Here is a 15,438-nt window from a genome sequence, read left to right on the forward strand (position 1 = left end):
TTGTGTCTGGCATGTATTATACATAGAAAATAATTTGGAAGGCTATGTCTGAAATGTTAACAGAGATAATCACAGGATAGACTGCATAATTTAAAAAAACTTCCCTCTCTTTTTGCCTATATATATGTTCTGATTGTATTTTTTTCTTATACTGCATACATATTTCTTTCATAATTGAAGCAAAAATACTAAAAGGAAAATAATAGGTCAAGTGAAAAAAGCAGAATACAAGATATAAAGTTATATATAGAATGATCACACCTTTATAAAACAAAATAAAGAAGCTGTGTCTAAACATTTGCAGAAAAACCACCAAAATATTAATAGTGCTGATCTTTTGTGGTAGGACTGTGGATGCCTCTTTATTCTTTCTACTTCCTATTCTGTATTTTCCATATTTTCTGTTAGAATATGTTACTTTGATAGGAAAAATACAAAGGAATATTTAGTCCTTTTTAAAAGGATAGACTTGATAGAATGTCATCTTAGTATCATTTGAAAAGCAAATACTTAGATTTTTGTGGGATGCTTTATTGAAAAATCATCAGACTTTGATACCCAACTAGAGGTTAGTTTCTTTTTCAACACCCATTTCCAAATTAATACATTTTAGGAAACTAAGCAGTAGAAGATTTCTGAAAACAGAAGAGAGATGATAGCTCTGTAAATTCAGTCTCTTGGAGTAGAGTGGAAGACTAAAAGAATTTCTGCTTGGGTAGGGGAGATTACCATCAGTATAACAATGATAATGGTGGTGGTAGCTAGTATTTACTGAATGCTTACTCTGTGCCAGGTTTTATTTTAATCACTACCTTTATTAACTCATTTAATCCTTACCACAGTCTATGAGGTGCTCTTGCTACTTGACATTTTCTAATGAGGAAACTGATGGTACAGAGAGATCAGGTTTTGCTCAGGTCCAGTGACTTGTGGCTGGTGAGCTGAGATTCAGATCCAGTCACTGGCCTTCAGAACCAGTCCTCAGCCATGCGGGACCATCACACTGCTTGGCCAGAGAGACTGTGGGTGAAACTGGCTGTTGGAAAGAGAGAAGCAGGCATGGGTAATGGGAGGAGCTACTGTATCCCACTTGGAGCTGAAGGACCAGGTAAGCATCCCAGGGTTCACCTCTCACTAGAAGTGGGCCTGTGCCCATGGCTTTGCTGGCCTCGTCTGTGTGGTAGCGGTGTCTCCATCTCTTTTCATCCCCACATTCCCAGCAATCAACTTGGTTTCACATCCACCTTTCCTTCTTTCTTTTACCTTTCCTGCTTTCCCCCAAGCTCCTGTGAGCTTGAGTTTAATGCTTACCTGGACGAACTCACCTGTGTAATGTATTGTGTAAAGTGCCTTGGCGTAGTTTGAATGTTTGGAACTTTATTTGTGTGATATTTCAGTGTTGAGGAAAGGCCTGCAAAGCTGCCTCAGTCAGTCAGTATTACCTCACTGTGCGGTGAACTTAGATGTCAGTGATCCTCTCACATTCTGTTTGTTCATAAAGTTTCTTTTTTTCACTATCAGATGGAAAGCCTCTAATGCAACGGTGTTTTGTGTTGTGTGTTCTCTGGTGCTGGTGTTGATTTCTGCTGCCCTGCTAGAGGATGGTGTGCTGGGAAGGTTGCCCTCCTTGGCTATTGGAGTGGGTGTTTCATGAGCCCAGAGGGAATCCTGCAGGCAAGTTGGGCTCCCAAGCCAGGCTGAGCAGGTTTGGAGCTGCTTACAGGGCAGGTTGAGCCTCCTTGTGCCTACCTTGCAGGCTCCTAGTGAGGATTCAGTGCAGTCCTGATTCGTGCTCGTTACCCAAGAGGCATTTAAAAATGGTGACTTTAGTGTTGTTCGTTATTATAATTTCCTCCTTCTTCCAGTGCAGTAATCCTTCTGACCTGTCTAACTGTACCAGTCTCCATGTATCTGTTCACTGTGACATTCCTGTTGATTAAAGATTCCTTGAATGGGTTGCAATTCATAGAGGAGAGAAAGAAAATGGGAGACTGGGTCACGAAAGACAAATTTACCATTTTTATATGTTTGTCTGGATCCAGCCTGAGGGTTTATATTTTAACTTTAAGCAAAGTTAAGTAGAACTAAACTAAAATCTTTTTTGTGTTTTCTTTTAGGAGAAAGAAGCACCTAACGAAACACAGTAATAACAAGGATTATTCAGTATGCAGTTGGCAGGGTATGTCTTGGAGCTGGTGCAGAGTCACCTTTACTTTATATAAGACACATCTTAACATTTTCCATTGGTGTTCAGAATGATTTTCAGGCACTGCAAGATCCTCCAAGATCAAAAAATGATTTAATTATTTCCTGTGCTAACTCAAAATATACTCGATAGGAGGGTTAAACAGTGTATTCAAAAAGATGTTGAATAACAAGGATATTTTTCCTCCCAACTTTCAGTTATACGTAACTTCCTGTTTTTAGGTATACAATTGTAGTTTCATAGGCAGTGAGCAAGGGATATGTGTACCCAGAAAAGTACCAAAAAAAGTAAATTCTTTGATAGTGAGAGTATCATTTCATTACAGGGTAGTCTGTCATTAAGAAGAGACCCTAGGGCTTCCCTGGTGGTGCAGTGGTTAAGAATCTGCCTGCCATTGCAGGGGACACGGGTTCAAGCACTGGTCTGGGAGGATCCCACATGCCGTGGAGCAACTAAGCCCGTGCGCCACAGCTACTGAGCCTGTGCTCTAGAGTCCGTGAGCCACAACTACTGAGCCCACGTGCCGCAGCTACTGAAGCCTGCGTGCCTAGAGCCCGTGCTTTGCAACAAGAGAAGCCACTGCAGTGAGAAGCCCACGCACTGCAATGAAGAGTAGCCCCCACTCTCCACAGCTAGAGAAAGCCTGTGTGCAGCAACAAAGACCCAACTCAGCCAGAAATAAATAAATAAAATTTTAAAAAAGGACCCTATAAGATTCTTCCCTATAAACTTGCTAGTAGATTAAAAATTATTTCATTGTGCGCTTTTGCTAACACAGTACTGGGGAGGAGAAATGACAGTGTGTGAATAGTGATTATCTCTGGGTGTTTAAGACCCTGAAAAAAGACTTTTTCCCTCATCTGTATATTCATTTATTACTTTTGTAATAAAAAAAAAATCTTAAAAAAATGAATTAAGTTAAAATTCAGACAAACTCAGATTTACTTGTAAAGTCTGATTTATATGCCACTGTAGAATACATCTAAACTAAAGTGATAGATGAAAAAAAAATATTAGGTAACTTGGGGGCAGCCTTGAAGAGGTTTGTTTTGAAAACGAAAGTTGCATTTGCAAACTCGTACAATAGAAACATAGACTTGGGTAGAATTTTAAGAGTAATTACCGCCATTATAATTAATTGAAGTTAAAGATTTAAAGATAGTTTTCTGCCCCCTGGAGTTAGCTTAGAGTTTCTATTTTTGAAAATTAGACATGCCTGAATTAAACTTTCTTTTGGGGAACTACTGTCCAAATAAAGCAAGACTTTTCCACTTGGATTTTCCTGTTAATCTTATTAAAATTATTAGCTCAGATGACAAGGATAATACATAGTATAGAAGAAATTTGCTTTTTCTCCAGCCCCTGTACATAGATAGTACGGGTTTCTTATTTTAAAAAATCTTAATAGAGATAGGATTTTGTTTCTGAAATTAATGCAGAAACAGTGTAGCATAGTGGTTAAAAGCACAGATTTTGGTGTCAAAGATAGCCTTGGGTTCAAATCCCAGCTCTTTTACACGCTGGCCCTATAGCCTAGGCCAAGTTACTCATTATTTTTGTGCCTCAAAATGAGACTAATAATCCTATTAGGATTATGAGGGTAATTTACAATTAAAAAAACAAATCACTCAAAATTACTCTGAGGGTAATTTACAATTACAGAAAAGCTTGAGGGGGCCCTAGATATGTGATTCAGATCATTTCAGTTTGCATGGGAGAATGCCTATGCCTCTTTTATAGTATTTTAACTCTTAAGATATTATTATCCTAAATATAATGTTGTTAAGAGTGGCCAAATGTTTATAAGAGGTGGATGCTTTGAAATAAGAATTCAGGTTGAACCTTGGCTTTAGCACATACCTGGAACACAAGTGTTTTCTTGGCTATAAAATGGAAATAATACTGACCTCTTAGGATTGTTAAGATCCAATGACACAATCCAATTTGATTAATTTTGTACAAATACATATAGTAGGTGTTCAGTAAATGTTAGCTTTTCTTCTTTTAAGCGAAAATGAGATTTAAAGGTATTTGATGCTAGTGCTTAAAAAGAAAAACTACCTTATTTTATGTACAATTTAGTTTTTTGGGATATTTTCACCAAAGTGGAGTAAATGCTGTAAGTACTGTTCTTAACAAAAAGTAACTGAAAATGTGAAACTGTATACCAGGAGCATTAGAAAAAGCTTCACTGAAGGGATGAATGTGCACTAATAGGAAAGATCTAGTCTTGGGAAATGGCTGTATTTTTCATTGGATTTTGTTATTTAATTCTATTAAGTTTTGGTCAGAAAAAATAATAGTGGGAGTTCAGTCTGTGAGATTTAAAGTGATGTCTTAATTTGTATAATTATATACATTAAAAAATTTTTCTGAGTCAGGGTCATTTATAAGAACCTATTTCTATATTTTAAGGTTTACACTATAAAGGATGAGAATTTTAAATTCCATATGAAATAAGGTTTTTAAAGCCAAATGGTCTTTAACAGTTAAATGGTTTAAATGCATGCTTGTCTGTTCTTGAAATATAAGCAGATCATAGTAGGTTTTGTTTGAGAGTTGGAAAACCGTAATGAAGATAAGCGTAACTGATAAGCACGAAGAGTGAGTACCAGTCAGTCAGCAAATAATAAGCACCTACTGTGTGCCACTTACTGTTCTAGGCACTAGTGATGCAAGAGCAAACCGTTGCCTTGTAAACATTTTGAAAAAAAGTTGCATTTCAAAATTTAACAAAATTTTAATTACCTGCTATATGTAAAACACTGTTCTAGGCATTAGGGGAGGGTAGAAGTAAAAAATATTGATAAAACCATAGACCCCTCAGGAGCCTTGCAGTCTCAGGATAAAGGTGGTATATACAAAAACCTATAGAATAAGACCGCCTGGGATGCAGGTGTCCCATGGTGCTTTGGAGATGCAGAGAAGAGAAGGGAAGGTAATAGCACCTGTTAGAGAAGCCTTTATTGAAGAGATTTTAAAGGAAATAGTGCCAATTTTGGAGTAATAGGAAGAAGTTGTTGGTTTCTGTCCAAGTGTATATTCTTTGTGTTTTCCCTTTCTTGTCAATCCCTGACTTCTTTTTTAAGACACTAATAGAAATTACTTTTGGAAAATATTCTTTTAAAACATAGCTTATCCAACTTGCCAGTTTTCTTATTTCTGACATCACCAAAAAATTGTTTCAACAAACTAACTTTTTATCAGTTTGCAAAATAAAATGGTATTTAAATTATCAACCTTTATAAAGTAAACCCTAAATATGTAAATAGGTTGTTATAAATGCCCCTGACTCATTTTATGTCTCTATATTTATTTCAAGCTTCTCTTAAAATTTAAAGAAAAATGAAGCCATAAAAGGAAAAGTCACAGAAAACTTAATTTTATTTCTCTTATTTTTGTAGATGTCCATGGCGACATTGAAAATGAATTCCTTATTTTCACCAGATCTATGAGAAGATCCATTTTAAACAGTCTAAATATTTTTTCTTCTGTTGGACCAGCATGGCAGGATTCAAGCGAGGGTATGATGGGAAGATTGCTGGATTGTATGATCTGGATAAAACCTTGGGTCGAGGTCATTTTGCAGTGGTTAAACTTGCCAGGCATGTCTTTACAGGTGAAAAAGTGGCAGTAAAAGTTATTGACAAGACAAAATTGGACACTCTAGCCACTGGTCATCTTTTCCAAGAAGTGAGATGCATGAAACTAGTGCAGCATCCCAACATTGTACGCCTTTACGAAGTTATTGACACCCAGACCAAACTATATCTTATTCTAGAACTTGGGGATGGAGGAGACATGTTCGATTACATAATGAAGCACGAGGAGGGACTTAATGAAGACTTGGCCAAGAAGTACTTTGCTCAGATAGTTCATGCCATATCTTATTGCCATAAACTCCATGTGGTTCACAGAGACTTAAAACCCGAGAACGTGGTCTTCTTTGAAAAACAGGGTCTTGTAAAGTTGACAGACTTTGGTTTCAGCAACAAGTTTCAACCAGGGAAGAAGCTCACTACAAGCTGTGGATCTCTTGCGTATTCTGCACCAGAAATTCTGCTTGGTGATGAGTATGATGCACCTGCGGTAGGTAGGTAACCTTCCAGTATTTGCCCTCTTGAATTCTACTGGCTAGAGTGTAGTTGGTCAAATCTGTTGTTGTTGGTATCAAAATAATTTCTAAGAGAATTTCTGTTAAATGGGTCTTAGTTAACAGATTGGGTTTCACGAATGCCATGTTTCTGTAAAGCTGGCGATGAGTTTATTTTACCTTTTAGATGGCTAATGTCTAAAGTATATTTGTCAGCACAAAGGAAAATGAGTAAGTTGCTAAGGTAACCTCTCATCTGACCATTTTAATTTTTTTTAAGGTCTGAGTACTTTACCTATCTTCTGAGATACTTCTAGCCATCTCCTTCCTGTGAATACTTTTTAACAGTCATGAGACCCATATTAGACAGGTGCTGTGAATATGACAGTGCAGTGTGAAGAATTGGGGCATTGGAATCATTTATTGTGACCTTGAACAGTGTGCTTGACCTCTCTGCTTCATTTCCTCATCCATAAAATAGAATTAGATCAGATACAGGTATCGTATGTTATCTTGTTTACTTTTCACACTGACCTTTGTGGTGGTTATTGTCCATCTCATTGTACAGAATAGGAAATTGATATACAGAGTGCCTGCTGTGTGGTGGATTCCAGAATAGTGGTAGCATTTGGTATTCCCACTGACTTTCTCCCTTCACCCCAACACATTTTCACACTCTCACCCACTTGTCATGAGTTATTTAGTTGTGGTAGAAGGGTTTATTGCTTTTCATTTTGTGTCAACTTTGTCCCCTTGGGGTCATATTAGTTTGGAAGGTCATTTAGGAATTTACTTTCAATTTTTAAGGATTTGTTAATCTGAAGGTATGGTCAGCTTTTAAAAATTTTAGGTTTAGTCTTGGAAAAATATGCCCTAATATTGCATGCACATGATATCAGACTTCATAGATATGAGCCTTCCATTTGCATTCTGATCATTTAAAATGCAGGTTATAGAAGATTAAAGGCACACATTGAAGAGTGCTGATCTTAACACTGAATACTCTGTACACCAAGACATTGTTTTTCATGTTAGACTGTGTTCTGGAAAAGAAAGGGTTAAAAATGGTTTCTGCACACTACAGATAACCAGGCTTCACTAAAGTCTTTCATCAGAATATTTGAGGCAGAGATTTTTGATTAGTGGAGAGGCTCTAATCTGAAAATGAGGCCCAGAATATGCAGAAGAGGAAACATAAGTGTCTCAACATGAAAAGGATGTTCAACCTCACTACTAATCAGGGAAAGGCAAATTAAAACCACAATAAGATATTTTCTTACTTTTCACATTGAGAAAAACTAAAGTCCGACAAAACCAAGTGTAGATAAGACTATAGAACATCAGGAGCTCTTGTACTTTGTAGGTGACAGTTTGTCAATACTTGGTAAAGTTAGAGATGTACACATCCTGAGACCCAGCAGTTCTGCTTCCTGTGTACGCAAGAGATTTTCAAAGAATGTTTTTAGCAACATTGACTATTCATCAGCAGGAGAATAAATTGTTCATTATTCATGTGGTAAAACTATAGCTTGGTGAAAATTAATAAACTGTGTCAGCATGGCTGGAGTTCACAAACTTGTTTAAGTGAAAAAATGAGTGCAGAATACATACAGTATTATAACATTTATATGAAAGCTTAAAACATACAGAGCAGGATGATACATTGTTGAGGGGTGCATGCACATGCAGCAAAGTATGAAGAACACATGAGATCAGAATAGTTACTTCTAAGGGGCAGGCATATCTAGAGGGTTTCAACTGTATTGGCGATGTTTATTTCCTAAGTTGAGTAGTGAATATGCGGGTGTTCATTGTAATGTTCTTTTTTTCTCCCCTTATATCATAAATATTGCATAATAGAACTTTAAACAAGTTTTTAAAAAGGAAAAGAAAATCGTTTAGAAGGATAATCACCAGTCTGATAAATGGTTAACTTATGTTGGTACAGTAGAATTGGGTGGAGTTCGTTTTCTTTATTTGTATTTATTTCCATACATTTTGTGTAATTGTGTGATTGAATTTACTACAGAATTGCTTTAAAAAACAAATGGAAAGTTATCTCTCTGTTAATGTAGTATTAGTTTATTATGCCAAAATCAGTGATTTTTCACAGATATTTAGCAAAATTAGTTGGGAATAAATATTAGAATCTGTCATTTAATTAAATTATCAGATGTTACTAAATAAAACAACTTTGGTTCAATTTTATAGGTAAGTTTTTTTTTGAGTACACTGGTCCTCAACATTGAAACTTAGTTCAGAAATTGTGTATTTTATTATTATTTTCAAAGAATCAGATTTTGATTTTATTTAACTATACTTTTGGGGTTCTATATCATTACTTTTTCTTTCATTTTTATTAATTCTTTCTAGGACCTCTGCGTTTTCTTTTTGTTTTCTTTTTTCTTTTCTAGTGTCTTGAATTGAAAGCTTTTTTCCCTTATTGTCCTGATTTCTAACAAAATATTTACATCTAAGGCTGTATGTTGCCTTCTGCCTCCATCTCTGGTAATATCCCAGGGGTTTCACTCTGCAGTCATTGTTATTCATTGCTAAACTTTATCTTCTCTGCTTTGTTTCTTTTTTTTTTTTTTTTTTTTTTTTTCCGGTATGTGGGCCTCTCACTGTTGTGGCCTCTCCTGTTGCAGAGCAAAGGCTCCGGACACGCAGGCTCAGCGGCCATGGCTCACGGGCCCAGCCGCTCCGTGGCATGTGGGATCTTCCCGGACTGGGGCACGAACCCGTGTCCCCTGCATTGGCAGGCGGACTCTCAACCACTGCACCACCAGGAAAGCCCTCTGCTTTGTTTCTTGTTCTGTTTTTTAAAAATTCAGAGTGGATACATTTATTTTTCCTTTCAACCATTTGGTTTTAACTTCTAATTTTAGTACATTACAGTCAATAAATATGCCTGATTGGTTTCTCCTTTGGGAATATTTTTAGATTTTTTTGTGTGGTTTAATGCATAGTAATTTTTGGTTATTATTCCCTGTATGATTAAAATTTTTGGTATGTACAGAGTTTTTATACATAATTAAGATTGTTAATTATGTAATTTGTTCCTTTGTGTCATTATGTTTTTATTCTAATCTGTTATTTTCTGAGAAAATTATGCTAGTCTCCTACTTTTATCTGTGAATTTTGTATATGAATCAGTTTTTGCTTAGTACATGTTATTTTCAAGCTGTGTTAGGTATATAAAAGTTTATGTAATTTATTTTACATAGTGGGCTATAGCTTTTAGCAATGTGAAACTGCAGTTATTTGCTTATTGCCTTAGATCCTATTCATCATTTTGTTTTAGATTTATCTTCCTTAAATGATATGTAGCTGGATTTTGTGTCTATAATCTGTGAGTCAGACTTTTAATAGGTGAATTTAATCCATTCATATTTGTTTTAACTAGAATGTTTGGACTTATTTGTGCTATCTTATTTTGTGTTTTTCATTTGCCTTATTTCATTATTACCTTTTTCCATATTTTGTTGGGTTATTCAAGTTTTCTTTGCTCCTCCTCCAGTGGTTTGCAAGATGTGCAATCCGTTTCTTTGTATTAGTGTCCACTCTTAATGTCTGGAGTTAATTGATATTTGTATCATTCCCTCTACCATACAAACAACTATAGTTTGCTTTCACTTTCCTTTGAGTAAAAGATTTTTTATTTGCTTTTATTTATTTATAAAAAATATTTAATTTTGGACTTAATTTTACTAATTTCTTGGTCTACCACTGAGTCTTCACCTTTCTGTCTTTCACTTAGATTATTTTTGTTTTGTTAGTAATTCTTTAGAGATGACTTGTGAGAAGGTTGCCAAGTCTTTGTCTAAGAATGTTATCACATTGAATGGTACTTTGGCTGCATATGGAAATACATACTGAGAATCATTTTCTTCCCAACTTTGAAGACATTTTCCTGTCACCTTTTGCTTCTAAAGTTGCCAGGGTGAAGTCTGATGTGAATTTAATTTTATTTTCTTTGTTGGGCTATACATTTCATTTTTCCTGTGAAGCATAGCTTCATACTTCTGGAAATGCTCCATTAAATGATTTTTCTTGGGTATTAGTTCTTCTGTTTGATGCACTTGGTTCCTCTCTCATGCTGCCCATGTTTCCTATGTGCTTGGGGATTGTTAGTTGTGTGTTTATCTCTTTTTTGAGATTCCCTTAATTGTCTGTGATTATAATGTCTGAGTAGCCTCCAGTGGATGTGGGAGAGGAGCAGAGTGTGGCTTGGTGTCTGGTCTTACTATTTGACAGACTGTCAGTACACCTCTGCCCCTGGTGCCCACAGTCACTCCTCCCACCTAGAACAAATACCTGCTTGTTCATGCTTGGTGAGTTATGGGGTGAGAGAAATTGATTCATCCTTCTAATGGTTGTCTTGGTGCAGTTTCTTCCTGTTTCCAGACTGTGTCTTCTAGAAAGGAGCTCCACAGATGCTCCTACCAGCTGGTTTCCTCTTTCAGTCTGATCCCATGTGCCGTCTACCTTTGCGATCAGATCTAGGGATTTGGGGGGAGAAGGAGAGCTAGATCTTGCTCAGTGAGCTGTTGATTCCAGTTGCCTCTGTTGGCTTTCAAGAACGTATATTAAGTTGACTTCACCGAATTAGAAAGGAAAGATAAAAAATGATCTCTGTAGGGCTTCCCTGGTGGCGCAGTGGTTGCGAGTCCTCCTGCCGATGCGGGGGACATGGGTTCGTGCCTTGGTCCGGGAGGATCCCACATGCTGCGGCTGGGCCTGTGAGCCATGGTCGCTGAGCCTGCGTGTCCGGAGCCTGTGCTTCATGATGGGAGAGGCCACAATAGTCAGAGGCCCGTGTACTGCAAAAAAACAAAACAAAACAAAAAGCCCTGCAAAGTTTTTGAAGACATAGACAACATTATTTTTAAATTTGTATGGAAAGGCCAAGGACCTAGAAAAGCTAAAACAATTATGAAAAAATAACAAGAGAGGAGTCACTACTGTACTACTCTGGAAAATAGTTTGGCAGTTTCTTATAAAACTAAATATGTACTTCCCATACAACCCTGCAGTTGCACTCCTGGGTGTTTATTTTCACATGAAAACCTGTATGTGGATGTTCATAGCAGCTTTATTTGTAATAGCCCCAAACTGGAAACAAGCCAGATGTCCCTCAGTGGTTGAACGGTTAAACTGTGGTGCATCCTTGCCCTGGAATACTATGCAGCAATAAAAAGGAACAAACTATTGATACAACAACTTGAGTGGATCTTAAGAGAATTATGCTGAGTGAAAAAAGCCAATCTCAAAAGCTTATGTACTGCATAATTCCATTTATAACTCTCTTGAAATAACAAACTTGTAAAGATGGAGAACAGATTGGTGGTTGCCATGGACTAGAGATGGTAGTGAGTGCGGTAGTTAGTTATAAAGGGATAGCATGAAGGAACCTTGTTGTGATGGAGCACTTCTGTATCTGTTGTCATTACACAAATCTACACATGTAATAAAATTGCGCGGAAGCTACACACAAATGAGTGCATGTAAAACAATGAAATCCGAATAAGCTCTGTGGACTGAACCAATGTCAGTTTCCTATATGATATTGTGCTATAGTTAAGTAAGGTGTTGCTGCCGGGGAAACTGGGTGAAGAGTACATGGGACTTCCCTGTCCTTTTTTTTTTTTTTAATTGGCGACTCTTGTGAGTCTTATATTTCAAGATAAAAAGTTAAAAAATACATATTATTCATTGCCTAGAAGACAAGTATTCCAGTGTAGGGCTTCCCTGGTGGCACAGTGGTTAAGAATCTGGCTGCCAATGCAGGGAACACAGGTTCAATCCCTGGTCTGGGAAGATCCCACATGCCATGGAGCAGCTAAGCCCATGCACCACAACTACTGAACCTGCGCTCTAGAGCCTGTGAGCCACAGCTACTGAGCCCATACGCCACAACTACTGAAGCCTGTGTGCCTAGAGCCCGTGCTCCACAACAAGAGAAGCCGCCACAATGAGAAGCCAGCACACTGCAATGAAGAGTAGCCCCCGCTTGCCGCAACTAGAGAATGCCCGTGGGCAGCAATGATGACCCAACACAGCCAAAAATAAAATAAATTAAAAAAACAAAAAAGTATTCCAATGTACATGTTCCTGAGATGTTGTGTAGGGGTTGTTTTTACTTTATTTTTAACAGTAATGCCTGATTATAGTCTGGGAATGAGGGTCGCCATGACAGAAACACACTGCAATTTTTCAGTGTTCAGATGCATGCTAACAAATGTATTTTTACATTGTATTTTTTAAAATAAAAACAATTGTAAAACTAGATAATCAGCCCAAAATTATCCTATATCCACTGAGGTGTGAGCATTTAACCTTCACCATGTTAAAAATATGTACTTGCATTTATTTTAGAGCAGTGAGTCTTAGCTTTTTCTGGTTCAGTAATGCCTTAGGATCTGATGAAGTCTATAGACACATCTTAGAATTGTGTTCATTTTAAAAAAAAATAAATTTATTTATTTTTGGCTGTGTTGGGTCTTTGTTGCTGCATGCGGGCTTCCTCTAGTCGCGGCTAGCAGGGTCTACTCTTTGTTGTGGTGTGTGGGCTTCTCATTGCGGTGGCTTTTCTTGTGGAGCACAGGCTCTAAGCGCGTGAACTTCAGTAGTTGTGGCATGTGGGCTCAGTAGTAGTGGGTCGCGGGCTCTAGAGCGCAGGCTCAGTAATTGTGGCACATTGGGCTTAGTTGCTCCACAGCATGTGGGATCTTCCTGGACCCGGGCTTGAACCCGTGTCCCTGCATTGGCAGGCAGATTCCTAACCACTGATAAAGAAGATGTGGCACATATATATAATGGAATATTACTCAGCCATAAAAGGAAACGAAATTGAGTTATTTGTAGTGAGGTGGATGAACCTATAGTCTGTCATACAGAGTGAAGTAAGTCAGAAGGAGAAAAAAAACAAATACCATATGCCGACACATATATGGAATCTTTAAGAAAAATGGTTCTGATGAACCATTATTACGGTTCATGCAGGTTCCCCTGCATCGGCAGGTGGATTCTCAACCACTGTGCCACCAGGGAAGCCCTGTGATAGAGCTTTGAAATAATCCAAAAAGATGTAAGCAAATCTGAAATTTTCTCTTTGATTAACATAGATCTGCCATTATAGCTCAGACTATGAATTGATAATTCCTTGCTTTTATTTCAGATAAGCTGCTTGTGTACTTGCTTTTACCGTCCTTCCCAAGCTGCACCAACTCTCAGTGTGTACAGTTTCATTTTTCTCAGTTGTTTTTTAGAGCCAGATGTCTTTGTAATGTTTCAGTATTTTCTGACTTGGACCTTTTCTTCCCAGAGTCAGAATCTGGCTAAATTTTATATTACTTATTCTTATACTATTTGTCATTTAGACATATGGTCCTGATGAGTCTAGATTAGAAGACCTTAGGCTTGTGTCAGAGTATTAGGCCCAAGTGTGGAGTTTGGGATTATATATTTTTAAGGGATGATTAGAGCCTCTTCTATGCATAGATAGGGAAGTTTGGTCTGCTTTAAAGTAGCACCTTGTTTGTTTTATTTGCATATGGGAGTGGGCATGGCCTTGGAACACTTCTCTGGCCTGAGCACATCCTGCTGTAGGTGACGCTGCCATGTGAGTAACAGACCGAGTGCTGTTCATCGAGGTTTTCTCTGTCTTTCTCAGCTTTGCAATCATCAACTGTTTGCTGTTCTACTGACCAAGGTGAAGACCAGGCTTGCTTCCATCCAGTCCCTCCCCTGCCTTCCCTCCCTCTCCTGAGCACGTGTTTATGGCATGCTTTAGTCCATGCCAGGGGCCCAGGACACAGCACTGAGCAAGGCGGATCTGGTCTCTACAGTTCAGCAGAGGGATGATGTTACCTGTTATCTCCGAGTTAATTGATCACTATCGTGCCAAGGGCTAAAGAGGAACTTTAGGTTTTATACACTCATGCTTGTCATACTAGGACCATACTCAGGCCCAGGGCAGAAACCTTGGAAAACTATAAAAGGAAACACAGAACCTGCTTGTGTAAGCGTGCTCAGTATGAGCTGCATTGCAGCCTGGGGCTTAGGCCTAGTCACACGGGTAGCATTTGGTTGCTGAGAACTGAAAAACATATCCATAGAAGTGTGGCGCACACCTTCCACAACCCAGCTGCCAAATGCAGGGTCGTATGCTCTGACAGGTACCTTTTACAAAGTATGGTGCCATCACTTGTCATAAAACCAAAAGAAAAAATGAAAATCCTTCCTTAAACTTCCTGAAGTTTCACATGCCTATGAGAAGTGAAAATTATTTCAGAAATCACAATTAAAAATTGATCTGGGGCTTCCCTGGTGGCGCAGTGGTTGAGAGTCCGCCTGCCGATGCAGGGGACACGGGTTCGTGCCCTGGTCCGGGAAGATCCTACATGCCGTGGAGTGGCTGGCCCCGTGAGCCACGGCTGCTGAGCCTGCGCATCTGGAGCCTGTGCTCCACAACGGGAGAGGCCACAACAGTGAGAGGCCCACGTACTGAAAAAAAAAAAAAAAAAAATTGATCTGGCATGAACACTAAATAAAAGCAGTTGATTTGGTATTAGTTCTGTCTTCACAATGTTCTGGCTTTAAAATGTGAATGTTGTATAATCAAGTATTTGAGAAGCAGGTAGCAGTGCCTTGAGTAAAATCTTTTGGGTTTTATAAATAAGCTGTTATTGAATTTAATATTTGAGCATGAAGTGTTAGAGGTAGTATAATCTATAGGTACCCTATAGATGGGTTTTTCAGGCTGACTCAACCATTGATTTCTCAGTGAGACATCTGAAAAATATGATAGAAATGATTAGCATGTTTTTGATGTTTTCCCTGTTGCATTTTTAGCCATGGTACTTATTGTTCTCACTGTGTGATAAGGCTGAGATCAAATGAAATATGTGGTGACTCTGTTTTGAAAAGTATGGCTTACTGTGCTAGTGGTATGGTAAGATTTAAATTGGTGGTTCTCAATTGATCGCCCATCAGTTTCACCTGGGGGAGATTTAAAAAGAAAAAAAACACCTTGCCTGGACAGCCCTGCTAGAGATTGATTCTGATAGTCTTGGGTGAGGCCCACAGCCTTTCATGAGATTCGGATATGCATCTAGCCTTCCCTACCGCTGATTCA

The 15,438-nt window shown here is 38.1% G+C and overlaps 1 protein-coding gene across 6 annotated transcripts in view; it reads left to right on the plus strand.

The window, feature by feature from the left end:
- SNRK (SNF related kinase) overlaps positions 1–15,438 on the plus strand; it is a 227,731-nt gene that overhangs the window by 179,182 nt on the left and 33,111 nt on the right. For 4 of the 6 annotated variants that reach the window (XM_067005634.1, XM_067005635.1, XM_059077979.2 and 1 more), the window contains 2 exons: positions 2,118–2,179; positions 5,611–6,299. The exons of 1 other annotated variant lie outside the window; for it this stretch is intronic. In XM_067005634.1, coding sequence (XP_066861735.1) covers positions 5,711–6,299 — 589 coding nt within the window. In that variant the 5' untranslated portion in view covers positions 2,118–2,179; positions 5,611–5,710. The remainder of the gene's footprint in view (positions 1–2,117; positions 2,180–5,610; positions 6,300–15,438) is intronic. One more of the 6 variants, XM_059077977.2, reaches the window with a different exon arrangement.

Source organism: Kogia breviceps, chromosome 10 (assembly GCF_026419965.1).
Source record: "Kogia breviceps isolate mKogBre1 chromosome 10, mKogBre1 haplotype 1, whole genome shotgun sequence".
In the NCBI taxonomy this organism is placed as follows: Eukaryota; Metazoa; Chordata; class Mammalia; order Artiodactyla; family Physeteridae; genus Kogia; species Kogia breviceps.